Source organism: Rhincodon typus, chromosome 9, assembly GCF_021869965.1.
Source record: "Rhincodon typus isolate 14 chromosome 9, sRhiTyp1.1, whole genome shotgun sequence".
Lineage (NCBI taxonomy): Eukaryota > Metazoa > Chordata > Chondrichthyes > Orectolobiformes > Rhincodontidae > Rhincodon > Rhincodon typus.
In genome coordinates, this window is record NC_063340.1 from 21,213,412 (window position 1) to 21,233,887 (window position 20,476).

Below are 20,476 nucleotides of genomic sequence, written 5' to 3' on the forward strand. Positions count from 1 at the left end.
GTTATAATTTTGCTTTGCTGAAATAATTTAAAATAAACAGCATAGACAGAAAATTAGAAATTTAGGGTCAAGATTCCTATTTTTAATACCACAGCAATCTAGGCAAAGTTAGCAGAAGCAGAACAGAGAATTAAAAATGGAGGTGAGTTATACTGAAAAGCCACTTCTGTTCATGTTTTCTGAAATCTACTACATTGGTTTTAAGATTCGTACTCTCATATAGGATACCAGCCACAAAATATACCATACTCCAAGTCAGAATTGCAAGATTCTGCAGATTGCACTGGTTCAGGAAAGTTCTTCAAATCGTGTTGGCCTTCTTAGGAACACCTGCCACAAGAGACCTATTTTCAATGTTTTTCGTATCATAAATCATCAAATTTACTATGAAATGAACTAGTGTATACTAATGATTTAAACAAAACTTCTGAAAGGACTAGACACTTTTTGAAAAAGGTTTTTATTAAAACCCACCTCGCAGGAATATGAAGTAAAATGATACCAGATTATCACTCATAAGTGATTTGAGCGGCGGGAGTGGCGAGAGCGCGAGCGGGAAGTGAACTGTTATATTTGGGCATTGTCTAAACCCGAAACACTACACGTGTAGTGTCTCCCACCCATCCTCCTCCTCCAACCAAAAAACTGTGTGGAGGGTCGGTAAGGCAAGGTAAGTTTTTTTTTCTTTATTCTTTTGGCAATCTAGGAGTAGTGGGAATTTTTTTCGTTTTTTTGTTTGGGCAGGAAGCTGTCGGAAGGAGGGAAGTATCAACAAATTTAATTAACATATTATAATAAATTATTTAAATTAATAAAGTAATTAACTAAGTAGAAAAGGCTGGACAGGCGATGTGTTGTAGCTGTATGATGTGGGAGCTGGCTGATTCCATTGCCAACTGCAGTGACCACATCTGCAGCAAGTGTTGGTTGCTCAAGGAACTTCGGCTCAGAGTTGATGAGCTGGAATCGGAGCTTCAAACACTGCGGCACATCTGGGAGGGGGAGAAGTACCTGGACGATTTGTTTCAGGAGTCAGTCACACCTGGTAGATTAAGTAATTCAAATTTGGTCAGTGGCCAGGGACAGAAGGGTGTGACTGTAAGCGAGGCAGGTAGAGGGATCCAGCAGTCAGAAACAGAGGCGCCTCAGCTCTTGACCTTGTCCAACAGGTATGAGATACTTGCTCCCTGTGTGGATGAGGAAAAAGGCTGCAGGTAGGATGGGCCAATTGACCACTGCACCGTGGTACAGGAGGCCATTCAAGATGGGGGGAGCAAAAAGACAGGTGGTAGTTGTAGGGGATTCTATAATTAGGGGGATGGATAGTATCCTTTGTAAGCAGGATCGAGAGTCCTGCATGATGTGTTGCTTGCCCGGTGCCAGGGTAAGGGATATCGCTGACCGGCTTGAAAGGATATTGGAGCGGGAGGGGGAGGATCCAGTTGTTGTGGTCCATACCGGAACAAACAACTTAGGCAAGACCAGGAAAGAGGACCTATTCAGAGATTATCAGGAGCTAGGAACCAAATTAAAGAACAGGTCCTCAAGGGTTATAATCTCAGGATTACTGCCTGAGCCACGTGCTAATTGGCATAGGGACATGAGAATAAGGGAAGTAAACATGTGGCTAAAAGAGTGGTGCGGGAAAGAGGGGTTCCTTTTCATGGGGCACTGGCATCAGTATTGGAATAGGAGGGATCTGTAACGCGGGGACACTTTCCACCTGAATCGAGCTGGGATCAATGTTCTAGCAAAAAGGGTAAATAGGTTGGTCAACAGGACTTTAAACTAGAAAGTGGGGGTGAAGGGAATGGTGAAACTTGTCCCAGTGGGAAACAAAGTAGCAGGTTAATGTCTATAGTGGTGGATTCAACTAAGTGGAAAAATATGAAAGAAATGACAGAGAAGGAGAATTCAGGAGAGGTTATTAAAGTCTCCAGCATAGACACAAATAGAATAGAGTGTTTGGAAAAGGCTAGCAATCAAACACTGGAACAACACATGAAAATGAGAAGAGGGAGGGTTAATACAGGACTGAAGGTGTTATATCTGAATGCACGCAGTATAAGGAATAAGGCAAATGAGTTTGTGGCACAGATCAAAATTGGCAGGTATGACGTGATAGGCATCACTGAGATATGGCTGCAAGGGGATCAGGATTGGGAACTGAATATCCAAGGATATACGTCTCATTGAAAAGATCGGCAGGTGGGCTGAGGCGGTGGGGTTGCCTTATTAGTGAGAAATGAAATTAAATCAATAGGAGAAACAAAGTAGGGTCAGATAGTGGAGAATCTGTGTGGGTAGAATTGAGGAACCACAACGGTAAAAAAACCATAGCCGGCGTTGTGTACAGGTCTCCAAACAGTAGTCAGGAGCTGGGATGCAAGATACACTAGGAGATAGAAAAGGTGTGTAAGAAAGGCAAAGTCACAGTGATCATGGGGGATTTCAATATGCAGGTGGACTAGGAAAATCATGTTGGTAGTGGATTGAAAGAAAATGAGTTTGTGGAATGTCTACGAGATGGCTTTTTGGAACTGCTTGTGGTGGAGCCCACAAGGTAACAGGCAATACTGGGTTTAGTGTTATGCAATGAGGCAGACTTGATATGGGAGCTTAAGGTAAAAGAACCCTTAGGAGGCAGTGATCATAAGATGATAGAATTTACTCTGCGATTTGAGATGGAGAAGATAGAATCAGAGGTAGCGGTTTTACAGCTGAATAAAGGCGATTACAGAGGTATGAGGGAGGAGCTGGGCAGAATTGACTGGAAGAGGAGCCTAGCAGGAAAGACAGTGCAACAGCAATGGCAGGAGTTTCTGGGAGTAATTCAAGAGACACAGCAAAAATTCATCCCTAGGAAAAAGAAGCATGGTACAGGGAGGATGAGGCAACCATGGCTGACTAAGGAAGTCAGGAATAGCATAAAAGCAAAGAGAAAGCATATAATGTGGCGAAGGGCAGTGGGAAACCAGAGGACTGGGAAGCCTACAAAGACCAACATAGGGCAACAAAAAAAGAAATAAGGAGGGAGAAGATTAAATATGAGGGTAAGCTAGCCAGTCATATAAATGAAGACTGTAAGAGTTACTTTAGATATATAAAGGGCAAAAGAGAGGCAAAAGTGGACATTGGACCACTGGAGAGATAATAGTGAGGAACAAGGAAATGGCTGAGGAACTGAATAATTACTTCGCATCAGTCTTCACAGTGGAAGACACGAGTAATCTCCCAAAAATTCAAGAGAGTCGGGGACAGAGCTGAGTATGGTGGCCATCACCAAGGAAAAGGTGTTAGCAAACCTGATTGGCCTGAAGGTGGACAAACCACTTGGACCAGATGAACTACGCCCCAGAGTTCTAAAGGAGATAGCTGAAGAGACAGTGGAAGAGTTAGTGGTGATCTTTCAGGAATCGCTAGAGTCAGGGAGGATCTCAGAGGACTGGAAAATCGCTAACGTGACACCCCTGTTTAAAAAGGGAGTAAGGCAAAAGATGGAAAATTACAGGCCGATTAGCCTAACCTCAGTCGTGGGTAAGATTTTGGAGACCATTGTAAAGGATGAGATTTCTGAATCTTTGGAGATATATGGCAAAATAGGGCAAAGTCAGCATGGTTTCATCAAGGGGAGGTCATGCCTGACAAATCTGCTAGAATTCTTTGAAGAAGTAACGAGCAGCGTAGACCAAGAAGAGCCAATGGATGTTATCCACCTGGAATTCAAGAAGGCCTTTGATGAGGTGCCACACAGGAGGCTGCTAAGATAAGGGCCCGTGGCGTTAAAGGCAAAGTGCTAGCATGGATAGAAGATTGGCTGTCTGGCAGAAAGCAGACAGTAGGGATAAAGAGGTCTTTCTCAGCATGGTAGCATGGTGTTCCGCAAGGATCAGAGCTAGGATCACAACTTTTCACCTTATACATTAGTGATCTGGATGAAGGAACTGTGGGCATTCTGGCTAAGTTTGCATACGATACAAAGACAGGTGGAGGGACAGGTAGTATTGAGGAGGTGGGAAGGCTGCAGAAGGATTTGGACAGATTAGGAGAGTGGGCAAAGAAGTGGCAGATGGAGTACAACGTGGGAAAGTGTGAGGTCATGCACTTTGGTAAGAAAAATAAAAGCATGGACTATTTTCTAAATGGGGAGAAAATTCAGAAGTCTGAAGTGCAAAGAGACTTGGGAGCTCTAATCCAGGATTCTCTCAAGATAAACTTGCAGGGTGAGTCAGTAGTCAGGAAGGCAAATGCAATGTTGGCATTTATTTTGAGGGGACTTGAATATAAAAGCGGGGATGTACTACTGAGGCTTTATAAGGCTCTGGTCAGGCCACATTTGGAGCATTGTGTGCCGTTTTGGTCCCCATATCTCAGTAAGGATGTAGTGGCCCTGGAGCGGGTTCAGAGGAGGTTCACAAGAATGGTCCCAGGAATGGAAAGCTTAACATATGAGGAACGTTTGAGGACTCTGGGACCATACTCATTGGAGTTTAGAAGGATGACGGGGGATCTAATTGAAACTTTCAGAATGCTGAATGGCCTGGACAAAGTGGATGTTGGGAAGATACTTCCATTGGTAAGAGAGTCTAGGGCCCGAGGGCACAGCCTTAGAGTAAAGGGAAGACCTTTTAGAACGGAGATAAGGAGAAACTTCTTCAGCAGAGAGTGGTGAATCTATGGAATTCACTGCTACAGAAGGCTGTGGAGGCCAGGTCATTGAGTACATTTAAGACTGAGATAGATAGGTCCTTGATTATCAAGGGGATCAAGGGTTACGGGGAGAAAGCAGGAGAATGGGGTTGAGGAACTTATCAGCCATGATTGAATGGCGGAACAGACTCGATGGACTGAATGGCCTAATTTCTGCTCCTATGTCTTATGGTCTTATTAAATGGATCAAGAAATACATTTTTTTACAGAATGATAAAAACAGAAAAGATTATATTCTGTTACACTGCCAAATTGTGCTAATTCATGGAAGATTTTGTTTTTAATTATGCAAATGAATATTAGGGGAACCATGAAGTATCTGACCAATGCCACTTCAAGTTAATTTTGGGTGCAACTGTGAAGTGCAAACTCAATGAAAATGCTTAAAAAGCCAATGAATAGATAAATTGAATTCAACTCTGAATTCAGAGTGTAACGTATTCTCACAAAATGCCTTGTTTCATCATAATTCAGGACTTTTTTGACTAATTATTTTTGAAATTTATTTCTTTGTTAGGAGGGGAAATGAGCTGATGTTGGCACTGCTATAATGCATTAGAAATGTACCACGGACACATGACAAAGTTTGGAAAGGATTACATTGATCTAGTAGCTCTCATGATCTCAGGATGCCCTTGAGTGCCTTACAGTCAATTAAGTACTTCTGAAGTGCAGAGTTATGACATAGAAAATGCGCACAACTGGCTCACAACAAGGTCCCATGATCAGTGATATCCAGATAATCTGATTCAATGATTCTGGTTGATGCATAGACATCAGGTAGGCCATTGGCACTCATCTGCACTTCGTTAAAAAAGCGCTTGAGATTCCACAGCAAATAACTAACAAGGCATGGTAATTTGGTTTAATACTGCACCTGAAGGACTGCACTTCCAACAATGCAGTCCCTTTCAGTATTACAGTGGGAGTATCATCTTACATTTTAATGCTGCAGGTTTAGGCATGAGGCCACCCCAATCTTTGAGCAAATGGGAAAACAATGTATTGATTCACAGCTAACGTTTAGGAGGGAATTTTCTGCGGTCACTGGAGACAGATTTGCAGATGGGAAGAATGGAAAAATCTCTCCCTCTCATTGGCTGAATCAGAGTCATGCCATAAATCTGAGGGTGGCAACCCAAAGAAAATGGAGCTGAGAGATATTTTCCACCATTTGTGGCTTTGCCAACAACAGATGGATCACAAGCAGTATCTGGAACACAGCAGATTAGAGGAGGTGAGTTGCAAGATACGGAGGCCTAGAAAGGACATGTATTCAGTACAATGAAAAGAAAAAATGAAAGGCTGAAATGAGCCACATAAGACACTTGTGATGATTGAAGCACATCAGTGAGATTGATATTAACAGTAGTGGTCTAGATAAGAAAACTACTGGCAGTTCCTGCAGGAGACTTCCACAACTCAACAGGACTGTCAACCTTCCTTATCTCCATTCCATTTTCTTCAGAAATATCTTCTCTAAGTTACCACAGTGCAAATCATTGTGAAGGCTTGAGGTGAACTTTTAAACCCTATGTGCTCAGTTGGGCTCCAGAATTGTTATTCTGCCCACTCTCTCTAAATAGAAAGCAATCCAGAAAGTGGGTTTTGAATTGGACGCCTACTGGACAATTTCAACCAGAAGGCCTGCTACTCTTGCATCTGGGTTCCTGACCCAGAAGTCATCTCATTATTCATGCAAGAACTAAGGCCACATGATTTTCCCCATCAGCATTATTTTCAATATATAACCAATTCAGTTATACGTTGCATTTTTTGACAATAATTTTTTGTGGCAGCAGCACAAATAATCTTTAAATAGTTCACTTAAAAATGCATTTTTAAACTCAAATTTAATTGTTGTTATAAATGTGAAATTGCATTTTAAGAATACCTAAGATAAAAACTAAAAGGCAATTATATTAAAGTTTCTGAACACTTGATTCATGTCCAAACATACTTAACAGGATGAAGTACAATTTGTCTATACTGATTGGAAATTTTATTTAGATTAATTTTTCACAAACACTAATTAGTCAGCACCTTTTGATGAAATTGCTAAACTATTGTATATGACTTGCTCCATGAACAAAAAGATTTTTAAGATCCCCAATCATACCAGCAGCCAACATCTCAGTGGAAAATCCATTAAAAGCATTTGTACCTCTAAGGAAATAGATGAAACTTAAAGATACATTGATGTTAATTCAGAAAATTAGAATTCATTCATTCACAATTATTTCCAGTTTTTCCACTTAAATCCCTTGGTTCTGCACATTTTTCCATTTGCAAATAAACAGCTGACATACAACACATTCATACAAGTTTGACTAGATTCAATCCAGCATCACATGATCAGAAACACAGAGAAAGAGTCATTCAGTTCCTTGAGACAGTAGGAACTGCTGGTGCTAGAATCTGAGATAACAAGATGTAGAGCTGGATGAACACAGCAGGCCAGGAAGCATCAGAGGAGCAGGAAAGCTGACGTTTCGGGTCTGAAGGGTCCAGACCCGAAATGTCAGTTTTCAGTTCATTAAGCCTGTTCTGCCATTCAATTAGATCATCACTGGCATGTATCTTAGCCCTAGATACCTGCCTGTGTACAATAGCACTTGATACCCATACCACACTAAAATCTATCAATCTCAGTTTTGAAATATTTGATTGACCCAGCTTCATTATCCTTTTGGAGAACAGAGTTCTAGATTTCCTGTCTTTTGTGTGAAAGAACTGCTTCTTGACATCACTTTGACCGGCCTAGCTCTAATTTTAAAATTATGTTCCTAGTTCTGGACTCACAACCAGAATAAAAAGTTTCTCTCACTGTACCCCATCAAATCCTACCAGCACCGTAAACACCTCAATTAGGTAACCTGAAGGGAGGTGATGATATTATGGTAATGTCACTGGACTAGCAATCCATAAATTCTATCTTTTGGAAATGTGAAATCTGAATTCAATAAAATCTGGGATGAAGAGTGCTATGTAACAACTGTTAATTGTTGTAAAAAATCTATCTAGTTCCTTAATGCCCTTTAGAGAAGGAAATTCACTGTTCTTATATGGTCTGGCCTACATGTGGCTCCAGAGACAGAGCAGAACAATGTGGTTGACTCTGAACTGCCTCTTGGCAATTAGAGTCAGACTATAAATACCGGCCTAGCCAGTGACACTCACAATCTGTGAACAGATATTTTAGAAGTCTTTTATATTTAAGGGAATTCAGGCCTAATTTATCCTCACTGTCCCTTCTCCCGGGTATCATTCTGGTGAATTTGCACTGCAATCTCACCAAAAGCCGACATATGCTTCTTCTGGCGCAGTGTCTAAAACTAAATGCTGGACTTTGAATGCAGTGGAGCAGTATTGGCACCAAGCGCCATAAATGTCCAATTCTGGATATAACTGAGAAGTGAGCATTCAAATTACCACTATACCAAACTTTCAAATATTGTACTTTCAGGGAATGGAATTATGTAAGTACAAAATGTGGAGAGGCAGATTTAGGCGATGGAAGGGCTAACAGGTACAATTAGAAACAAAAACAGCACTCACAAGGTTAAACACAGAAAGGGCCGATGACTAAAACAAATAAAAACCTTTAACTGCCTGGGGCTAATTATGTTCCCAAATAATAAAAAGGAGCAGGAACGTACAAGCAATTAAACAGAGTTCTGAGAAATACCAACTTACTTTACTGCCTCTGAACTATCAGGAATAGAAAGGATAGACAATAAACCTTTAGTCAAATAACCTTTCTAATATACCTCAGGAAAATAAAAGAGTAAAATGTAGAGAAAATCCCTGTTTTGTTTTGTTAATATTCAGCAAGGATGACTTTGAATACCTGCAGATTTAAAAGAGCTCAAAAAGTGAAAAAAAAAACATTTTACCACAGGTACAGTTAGAAGTTAAAGAGTGTTTTTTTTAAAAAAAATACTACAAAGCAGATTTTACAAAGAAATGCATGGCAGAGTGCAAATGCTTGTTCAGACCACAAGAACTCAATGCTCTGTGCGGATGACTGTGGGAAGGGTTTGAAGCCAAAGGCAGTGATTAACAAAGAGCCCCACCTTTCCCTGAGAAAGTTCGTGCACTGGCCTGTATCTTACAAGCACTGGCAGGTACTGAGGGGCAGGGTAAAGATACAGCAATTTGCGTTAGATCTACATTCTTTGGAACTGGCTGCAAATAACTACTGGGAGTGGTTTTACTATTCTTAAAGTGTACAAAACACAAAAAGTCGAAAATTTTATAATGCAATTCAATCCAGAAGAGCTATACACTGGGTCAAACCCGAGTCTCTTTGGAAATAACATTATGGATCTGTAACTGTGGTTGAACAAATTGGAGCAATATGTTACTTTCCAGGGGTAACATTTTGGACAAATTTATATTCCATCTGATTCGGAAGATGCATAGTCATCATGAAGTGATTCTAATGCCCACACAGCAATTTGAGTCAGTAGCAAACGTGAAGTTAAAAATGACCGTGTACAACATGCTGTGAATTGAGGTAAATCATTGCCATCCACACTCACATCTGATGCCCCATTTCATTCATATGAGAACTGGAAGAGATCATAGAGCCCCTCAAGCCTGCTCCATAAATTTTTCAGATCAAGGCTGATCTGTGGCTCAACATCATTTATCTACTTTGCCTTCATATGCCTTGATACCTTTACCCCCCAACAAAGAAATATTTAACTCAGTCTTAAAAAATTACAGTTGATCGTCTGCAATCTTTTGAGGGAGAGTTTTCAGATTTCCACTACCTTTTGGTAGACTATATTGGCAAGCTGCTATTGTAGATAATTATATAAATACAATAGCAGTAATTATAACTTTGGATAATATTGTAAAACAGGTGATACCAGCTGGTTAAACCCCTTTCCTTATTCTATTTACGATGACTTCAATGGAAATGGAAAATAAGAGAACTACCTCAAGAGTGGCTGAATCGATAACCATTTTAGACTATTGCACCAAGTTAAAATGAGCCCCACTGACACTAGTGCTGTCAGAGGTAGCAAGACACTCCATGGGAGGGTTCTCAGTTTAGTGCCTCTGCCCTCTGGTGGCATGTAGGTAGCATCTACCATTTGGGGACAGAGGATATACTAGTCTACCTTCACACGCGAGGACATCTTTGACCCGGATGTACTCTCCCCTCCAGGGAGGATCTAGCCAAATTGCAAATTTGCAGTGGTGTCTTCAATACCAATCAGGAAAGGGTCAACTCAGCAAATGCACCCACTGCTGGTTATTCATACTACGCAACATAAATACAGGAAGATTGGCAGCAAGGTAATCAATAAATCTGACGAGAATTGTCACAGGTGACTTGGGCTGGGCAACACAACAAGATAGATGCAAATTTCTTTATTTTTGAGCTGTGAAAGCAAGTGCTAGAATCATTATCATGATTGGCAGGCTACTAATATCAGAAAGAAAAGTCCTCCCATGTTGCACTTTCACAATCTCAGGTGAATCTGATGAATTTTTAAAAATTAACTAGGCCTAGTTGATAGGCCTATCAACTGTGGGACTATTGACTCATTGTATGCTTCCTGTAAAAATTTCCTAGCAGAACATTATAGAAGGAAACCTTATCAACTATGTCCCAGAGCATTTTACAGCCAATGAAGTACTTTTGTAGTGTCATCATGATTGTTAAGAAAGAAATGCAGGTGTGATTTGCATATTAAGATAATGACCTAATGACCTGAGTTAGTACGGTTCGGTGACAGGTTGCCAGGGCACCAGGAATCCACAGTTTTCTTTTTAAAATGTTACCTTGGCTTTTTAAACTCCGAACTAAGAGGACAGATCAGACATTGGTTTAACATGTCACCCAACAGTGCAGCAACAATTTGTTTTTTTTATAACCATAGTCTCAGCCTGGATTACATGCTCAAGTCTCATGATTTGAATGCATGTCTAGCACAGTGGCATGAAAACTACCAACTCTGCCACAACTGGCTCTGTGGCAAGAAAGATTCTGTCTTTGTTTTGGTTTTCTTCTGTAAATATATAAAGAGTGCTAACTCAGCACTGGAAAAAAAACACCACTGCAATGCTCTGCCCGCACGCCATGATGGACACATCACTAAAATGTGGAGACTTGTGCAAAAAGCATAACTGCAACTCTAAGTGAAGAGTCAGTTTTTGGCTCCATTTTAAGGAACACCTTTTCTGTAAGACAGATAAGCCTACACTACGATTAGCTGACGACACGTACATCTTAGTAATGATTGTGGTTCCATGAGGCTCTCGAAAGGTGGTTCTGCATTCCTAAAACATGACTTGTTTTGGCTTATATACGATTGCTGGATCCAAACCCTGCATGTTAATAATAGAGAAAAAGAACATGTGTAATCTGAAAAAAAAGTGAATCTGCTTCCAACAGTTACACTTTATAATTCAAAGTACGTTTTTAATAAAAATATAGAAAACTGAAGTGTATTTTAGGGCTGGCACATATCTGTTATTGCAATTAAACCCTTAGTTTCATTGTACATTTCCAATTTACATCTCACAGGTCCTTTACCTGTTTACTGTCAGATGTGGTTCAGTGACAGCACTCTCATTCCTGGGCCAGAAGGTTGTGGTTTCAAGCCCCACTGAGTCTAGGGAGTGGAGCACAAAATATAGGTTGACACTCCAACACAGCATAGAGGAGAGCTGCTATATTTTGTGCTTTGCAACATTGACTACCCTTCAGACATACTATATTGGCTTTTAAAATGAGTTGAATCATCCTAAAATTGTGAAAGGTGCTGTAAGTGTTCCTTTACTTTTTAAAAAAAAATCTGTCCGGAGCAGATCTACAACACTTTATGAATACAATTTAAGAGGGAGGTGATGGACCAATGGTATTGTCACTAGACTAGTAATCCAGAGATCTAAGTAAAGTTCTGGATACCTGGATTCTAATTGCATTGGGGCAGATGGTGGAATTTGAATTCAATAGAAATCTGGAATCCTTCCTGTCCTGGGTATCATCATGGCCAAGAAACCATCCTCGATTGTTGTAAAAACCTATCAGTTTCACTGGAAACCGCTATCCTTGTCTTGGCTGAATTACACTTCACTCCACATTCACAACAATGTGGTTAACTCTCAAGTGTCCTCTGAAATGGCCTAGCAAGCCACTCAGTTATATCAACTACTCGACCATGAAGAAAGGAATGAAATCAGATGGAGATGCTGGCATTGATCTTGATACTGGAAACAACAAACGCAAACACAGCAATGTTGACCCTGCAGAGTCCTCCTTACTAACATCTGGAGGCAAGTGCTAAAGCTGGGAGAGACCGTCATACTCATGGAATGATACGTTAATTTGTCATATCAACATACGTCCCAAGCACCACCATCACTATCTCTATCTCTATCTCTGTCTCAGTGTATGTCCTACCCCACCAGCAGAACAGTCCCAGTGGAAATGAAGGCACAGTGGTATACAATCGGGAGAGAGTTGCCATATGAGGCCTCAACATGGACTCAGGTCAAACACTGGCAAGGAAATCACTTGTTGATTACCACATACCCCACCCTTCACTTATCTGATGAATCAGTATTCCTCCATGTCGAACCTGCAGGAAGCATTAAATGTGGCAAGGCAGCATAATGCACTCTGGGTGGGCAACTTCAGTATCAACCACTATTACCGAACTGGTTGAGTCCTAAATGAGGTTGCTGCTAGACTGAGTCTGTGGCAGGTGGTGAGGGAACCAACAAGAGGGAAAAACATAACATCATCCTCACCAATCTGCCTATTGCAGATGCATCTGTCTGTGCCAATATCGGTAAGCATGACCATCACACAGTCCTTGTGGAGATAAAGTCCCATCTTCACACTGAGAATAACTTCTATCATGTTGCATGATATGATTCCCATGTTAAACAGGTCCGACTTTGAACAGATCTAGCAACTCAACTCAACTGGGCATCCATGAGACTTTGATCACCTTGTCTACATGTTTCTTTAATGGCTGTAAGATCATACACGTTAACTTGAATCGGCCTGCTAAATCATCTGTTTTATTCTGAATACTACACACATTTAAGTAAAGAGCCTTTAATTTTGCCCTTTAACGTTTTTTTTTTCCTTCTTTTGATCCTATTTGCTGCTTTTTTATGTTTATTTCAACCCGTCCGACTCCGGGTATCAACATCAAAATAGCTGCTCTACAATGTTCGAAGGGTCACCGGACCTGAAACGTTAACTCTGTTTTTTCCTTCACAGATGCTGCCATACCTGCTGAACTTTTCCAGCAACTTTGTTTTTGCTCTACAATGTTGCCATATTCTTTTGCTTTGTAAGCCTACGGATCCCAGTCTCCAAAACTATGCCCTCAATAATTAGCTTAATGTCCTCTCTACAACATTAGTTATTTGATTTGCCAGGACACTGGTCCTAGCATGGTTCAAGTGAAGCCTATCTCTTCACAACAGATTCCTTCAATCCCAAATAACACAGTGTGAAGCTGGAGGAACACAGCAGGCCACAGAGCATCAGAGGAGCAGGAAAGTTGACATTTTGGGTCGGGATCCTTCTTCAGAAATGGGGGGCATCCTTAGAAGAGGCTTTGCAGTGGGGTTATAACTCATTCAGAGATAGTAAGAACTGCAGATGCTGGAGTCAGAAAGACAGGAGAAGAACACGCCCCATCTACATCAACGGAAAGGAGGTTGAGAGGGTTGAGAGCATCAAGTACCGAGGAGTGACAATAACCAACAACCTGTCCTGGACTTCCCACATTTATGTGATGGTCAAGAAGGCATTACAACGCCTCTTCTTCCTCAGGTGGCTCAGAAAATTTGGCATGTCCAGAAGGACCCACATCAGCTTTTACAGATGCATCATTGAAAGCGTACTGTCCACGTGCAAAACGGCCTGATACGGCAACTGTTCTGCCCAGGATCGTAAGAAACTACAGAAAGTTGTGTGCACAGCCCAGACTATCATGGAAGCTAACCTCCCATCCATGGACTCCATTTACATCTCTTGTTGTCATGGAAAGGCTGCCAACATCATCAAAGACCTATCTCACTGTGATAATGCTCTCCCACAACCTCTTCCATCAAATAGAAGATACAGAAGCTCGAATACATGCACCAGCAGGTTTAAGAACAGCTTCTTCCCTGCCGTTATTAGACTGATGAACAGATTCTCTAACTTCAAACAATGTTGATCTTGTTAATGCGGATCTTGCCTCGTGCACGTCCCATGTGGTGTAACTTGTATGCCTCACTCTGTCCAAGTATTTTTCACCCTATGATCCGTATGTCCTTGCTTCCTATGTTCCGTATGTCCTTGCTTACTATGATCTGCTTGCACTGCTTGCAAATAAAGCTTTTCCACGTACTTTGGTATATGTGACAATACATCAAATCAATCAATTGGAAAATAAATGAAGCATGTGATGTCGACCAGTGCACTTGAGTCCTTCCACAACCAGAGTATTGCAGGGGTTGGTGTGCACCATTAACTCTGGAAATGTTTCTTTTAACTTAATAACTTTCTCCTATAGACCCCATTTTGTTGCAATAATGTGAAAGTGCCCTTTAAGGGGTTGATAACTTTTTAAAAAATTGATTACAATAATAAAGATACTTACTGACTCTGGCGGTGTGTTTTTAAGAGTTAGGAACTTTACTTTTCAATTTCTCACTTTGTGAATAAATCTAAAAGTAAGCAAAGATTGATTTCTGGTCTCTCCCTTCACCAATTGGCTGCAAAAAGCTTAACATACACTGTCAAAAATACAACCTTTATTGGCTGCAAATCTCCTAGGTATATCCTCAGACTGTAAAAGGTGCTATATAAATGACAAGTGTTCTTTTCTATCATGGACAGCTACTAGAGAGATTATAAATAGTGTTACTAACTGATCAGTTCTCTGAATCACAGATTTACCAAAAAAAAAAGGCAGAAGTCAAAGTAATAATATTGTAATATTTTTGCGAGGCGTGGTTTTCACTTTTCCAGTTACCTCAAATAAGGGAAAGATCAGACTTGGTATTTACATGGGCATTAAGGGACATGAAAAAAAGTGGATAAACAGCATTAATACAAAAATCTGCCAAGACAGAACTTTAGAGACTGAATGGTCTATGTCATATCTTATTTTATGTGTAATGTAGATCTGAGTTCCTAATATTATTTATCTTATGCACTTGAACAATAAACCCATAGATCTCAAATGTCACTTCCTTCTGAAAGCACATCTGTCATCATTTTTGCTGCAGAAACAATAAATACCTTCCAAGCAGCAGTGTTTGACATTTTTAAAAATCTGATGGTGGAGATCCTCATCATATGCTTATTGTCTATTATGAAATTCACTCAAAAATAGACATGGAGAAGACTCATTTGTCAGTACCGTCTCACCCTACCTAAGTGATCTTGGGCCAGCACGTATTCATTATCTGAATCGCACCCAAAGTTATCCAGTTTAGAAAACCTTAACAGGGCAATCCAAGTCATGCCCACTTCTCATAGAATGTCAACTTGAAGAGGTAATCCACGGCACACCTCATCCTACCAAAGTGAATTAGATCAGGTTCCAACCACAGTAATATTTTACTCCTTGAAATCTCCATGAGAAGAGGTTGAATCAGTAAGGACTGTATTTGCTGGAGTTTAGAAGAATGAGGGGAGATCTCAGAAACTTATAAAATTCTAACAGGACTATACAGGGTAGATAGAGGAAGAATATTCCAAATGGCGAAGGAGTCCAGAACCAGGGGTCACAGTCTAAGAATGGAGAGTAGGTCATGAGGACTGAGATGAGGGAAATTTCTACACCCAGAGAGTGGTGAGCCTGCAGAATTTGTGACCACAGAAAGCAGTCAACTCCAAAACATTGTATGATTTCAAGGAGTTGGATATAGCATTTGGAGCTAAAGAAATCAAAAGATATGGAGAAAGAAACAAGACTAACCTGTTGAGTTGGACTACCAGCTTTGATCATAATGAATGGTGGAGAAGACTCGAAGAGCATGATGCCCTACCCTGCTCCTATTTTTGATGTTTCTATGAAAATAGTCTACACCAACAATTGTTCACCAGGAGTACCTCCCTTATTGAGGAATCCAGATGAGATTCTAGTCATCATTAATACTTCACCCTTCCAAACTGATCAGATCAGGTTTCATTGGAATTCCTCCCAACCAAAATGATCAAGACTAGGACACATTTACCACAAGATAAAAACAAAATACTGTGGAATCTGAAATAAAATCAGAAAATGCTGGCAAAACTCAAGCTGGCTGGCAGCATCTGTGAAAAGAGAAACTGTTAATATTTCCAGTCAAATGATTCTTCCTTTTCCCTCCCCATTCATAGTAGTATCTTATTCCACCAATCTGTTTCAGATCAAGATCCATGCACCAGTAGTACTTCCCCCACCCCCTCCAAATGTGATTAAAGCAAGAATAATTCACAATAGTACCTGTTCTTCCCAGTGATCTAGTCCAGAATCATTCACTAAGATAGAATTTAGTTGCTCTGCAGTGGAGAGATAATCACCCTGTTTTAAACATCACCCCATTTGAATTCAAGATTTAGTGGAGGTCATCCAGTCTTAGTCACACAGTAATTGCAATTAACACTGTTTGCTGTACCGTAATTCCACTAAGTTTGGTTATTAGAATTTCACAAGCTTAGTGTCTCTTCTTAGCAATACCTTTGCATCAGTGGAGCAGAAACGGTGAAAAAGCAGTGCTGTGTTGCTAAATACATTAGCCATTAGCTACACATGGCTTATAGTAAAGCCACATGTGGCTAACTGGAAAGTATGTGGCTAGGTGCATTTCTGATTAGTTATAAAAATGCACAATAGACAGTGCTGGCTACTGCGCATGCTCGTAAACTTTAACAATTTTTTCTGCATTGTGGAAAAATAATGAGCTGAAAAGCAAAGTAGGCAATTACTTTTGATCACTGAGAGCTCTTTACTGTCTTGGTTACTTAAATGTCTCAGATGTTTGTTCAGTAAGTAAACACACAAAGTACATTTACCTGTGCTGTGTACATGTAAACAAGACCTTTTAAGCTAAAATGAGTGCAACGTAGCTAAAACAGTGTTATTGTAGCCACACCTATGGTGACTCAGTGATTGTTACTGGACATGACAGAACTGTACCATGTTCAGTAGGGCCTGCTTATACTGGATGGTGTATCCTAGAAGTGTCTGGATTTCAAGCATATAAGCAACGTTACGCACCCCTTCCAGGGCTGATGGCTGTTAGAAGGGGACGCCGATCGGTCATCTTCTGCTGTTTTTCTTGTTGAATTACGACTTCCATCTCCTTCTTCTCTAGCATCTTGCAGGATGGGTAAAAAAGACCAACTGTTTGGGTGCCTTGGTCCTTCTTAGATTCCAACCCAAACCTCAGTAGTGGGATGGTCAAAGGTTGCCAGGTTGGAGAAGAAATCAGATCTGTGGTCTTCAGGGCAAAAAAATATAATAAAAGTGAGATGATATCTTGAACAATCAAGTCTTTAGGGGTTTGTAACGATGACAGAAATTACAACTACAGGACAACTTTAATATGTTCTTCTGAGTTCTTGTTCAAGCTATTTTAATAGAGCGGATAACACAGTTAGAAAAAAAAAACTTGTATTTCTACAGCACCTTTCACAAGATTGCAATTTGCTTTACAATTGTTGTAATCCAGGAAAGGTGACGGTTATTTGCTGATAATGACGAGATGATCTATTCTTTAATGATATACATTGAGTGATTGTACACTAAGAAGAACCTGCTCTCTCCTGAACAGTGTTTTGAGATATTTTATGTCTAATGAATAGTGCAGACTAGGCTTCAGACTAACATCTTGCTTAGAAGACAGCACCTCCAACAGTACAGCACTCCTTCACTGGTCTGCACTTAACTCCTTGAAAACAGACTTGAACTCACAACCTTCTGATTCAGAGCCAAGGGTGTTAATTGATAAAGGATCACACCTAACATTGCCTTTGTCAACCTAATAAAACTACACTGCTTCAGTGCCACACATTATAACCACTCTTATTGCACCAAATTTGCTGTTCAGTCAAGTTAATTTCAAAATCAACTTTGACAAAGGCATGGCTTAACTAATAACATTAGACTTTAGACTGTACTAGACATACAACTGGAATGCTATATAAAACATGTGGAAGCACTGATGATAACACATTCAAAACTCAAGGCAATTTAAACCTGACGTTAATGGACTTTGAGATAAGTGTATCATGGATTCCAAAGGTGAAAGATTAAATGGAAGTTGGATTGTAAGCAGGTTCTGTATTTAGGTGGTTAAAAAGCTTTTAACAAATATTAATCAAGGTGGATACAGGTAAAAGCTCATTACAATGATTAGAGGCAACATTATGCCAGTATTCACATAATTGAACTTTCCATGTTTGCAGTATCAAAAGATAAATACACAGATAGAAGTCATGGTTGCTTTTTAAACAAATTGTGTTTTTGGATGAGACAAACTGTACAGCCATCTGCTGACAGTGTATCATCTTACACCACCTAATCCAACTACCCCCAGATCCCTCCAACACTGCTGAACTTTATAATTAAAGCTTAGCAGTAAAACTTAGGACTGAGATTTATGCTTCCAAAAATGTCAAACCCTAAAATAGATAAACATAAGAGAAAAATTGGATGCATTGCTGCTGTACAAAAGCATAATGTGCCCCAAAGCAGTTATGCCAAAATGAGTGTGACTCTTAATAACTCAATTCATCCAATGAGTTGCTTATTATGGAGCATTAACTGATGCCAGTAAGTGAAATGAAGTGGTGGGAGGAAGGCAGAATGGAGCACAAACGCTGGCATGGATAAGTTGGATTGACTGACTCTTTTTGGTGCTGTAAGTTCTATGCAATGTGAGAAGTTTTTGGAGCTTGCACTAATACAGCATTCGTCCACTTGCAGTACTTTTCCTAAAATTATTTCATGAGGCAAGCCTACTTGGCCAATTAAAAACAAATGCAAAAAAGTGAAAGAAATGAAAGTTGTTGCTGGTGCATCTTTTATGCCTCTATCTTTTCTGATCAAGTGCAACAAGACCAGGAAGAGAAACTAATACATTCTGAGAAAAGATGCTTTCTAAAAAAAAAACTTTGCTGTTCAGATACTAACTGATCAGTTGCATACTTATATGATTTAATATATTTCCACTGTTTGTGAAATTTTCTCTGATCTTTCTTCAATTAAGTCATCCTCCTCGTATACGGCCAACAAGAAACTAAACATGAACTGCTACAAACAATAATTCACTGATTTGTTCAATGAACAATATGATTGTAAAGTCTCATATTCGAAGTCTGTTTTACAGACAGTTAAATAGCACAGGGTAGAAAAACAAACAACTCAACTTAGGCCCGATACTGGTTTAGCATCATACGTAGCTACTGTTACTAATGCTCTGAAAATAATAACCATTTTTTAAAAAGGGAACAGTCTGCCATCGTGTGGCATGAAATAGAAATTATCAATTGCACTGTACAACTGTGTTCAAACTATATTTTTTTTTCCAGAATTGAAAGCTTTTTATAATCGGTACCTGTATGTTAAACCCAACAGCCAAGTTTTAAGTCAATTTAATATTTGCATGTTGCGCAGCAAGGCATATAAAAAGGACACTATTTTTGTATAACTACTAGCAGACCATGTGAAATAATTGCTAAACAAAATTCAGCCATGCCCTCCTGCAGGTGGAGAAAAGAATTTTTTGTTTTTCCATAGTGCATTTCATGAACTCAGGATGTCCTAATTTACAGTTAATTAAGCATATTTTTGAAGTGCAGCCACTGCTGAAATGTAGGTTGTGCACAGCCAATTGACACATCAGAAGTGCCAGCTACAAGAAATGAGATAATAACCACAAAATCTGTTTTAGTGATATACATCAAGATATTGATGTTGGCTAAGACACTGAGGAGAAATTCAGTGCTTTTTTGAAAAGTTCTGTAGTAGCTTTTACACTCACTTTAGTGGGCAGATAGCACCTTGATTTAATATCTCATCCCAAGCAACAGTATCTCTAACACTAAAAAGGGTTTCCTCAATCTTTAGAGGACTTGACAGGGTAGATATGAAAAAGTTATTTCCCCTTGTGGGAGGACCAAAGGGCATAAGCTCAGAATAAGAAATCACACATTTAAGACACAAATAAGGGGGAATTTCATCTCTCAAAGGGTTGTCAATCTGTATAATTCTTTAATGCAGAGAGCTGTTGAACATGGGTCATTAAGTATATTCAATGCTGAGATAGATTTTTAATCAGTAAGGGAATCAAGGCTTATGGGGCAAAGGCAGGAAAGTGGAGTTGAGGATTATCAGATCAGCTATGATCAGCAGAGCAGACTTGATGAGCTGCTCCTATCTTATGGTTTAATATTACACTGTCAGCTTAGATTTTGTGCTAAAATCTCTGAAGTGAGACTCAATCCAAGAAGTTTCTAACTGAGAGCAAAGATCACTACAACCAACAGTATGAACCAGACAGAATGCATCACCTTGCACTTTTTGCATTAAATTTAATCTACTACATGTCTGCCAAGTCCAACAGCTCGTTTATGTCCTTTTGAATCCTCCTCACAGTTCACAGTATGTCCAAGTTTTGTATTATCTTGAAAATTTTAAAATTGTGCCTTCCACACACATGGTCATTATTCTTAAAATATATCAAGAAAAATAGTTCCAATATCTAACTCCTGGGGATCCCTATTATTTACCTTCCTCCAGTC

At 39.8% G+C, this 20,476-nt stretch overlaps 1 protein-coding gene across 5 annotated transcripts in view; it reads right to left on the reverse strand.

The window, feature by feature from the left end:
- dzank1 (double zinc ribbon and ankyrin repeat domains 1) overlaps positions 1-20,476 on the reverse strand; it is a 94,265-nt gene that overhangs the window by 20,814 nt on the left and 52,975 nt on the right. For 4 of the 5 annotated variants that reach the window (XM_048600625.1, XM_048600626.1, XM_048600627.1 and 1 more), the window contains one exon: positions 16,950-17,172. In XM_048600625.1, coding sequence (XP_048456582.1) covers positions 16,950-17,172 — 223 coding nt within the window. Of the gene's footprint in view, positions 1-11,021; positions 11,056-16,868; positions 17,173-20,476 lie in introns of those variants that run through there. The other variant, XR_007262809.1, reaches the window with a different exon arrangement.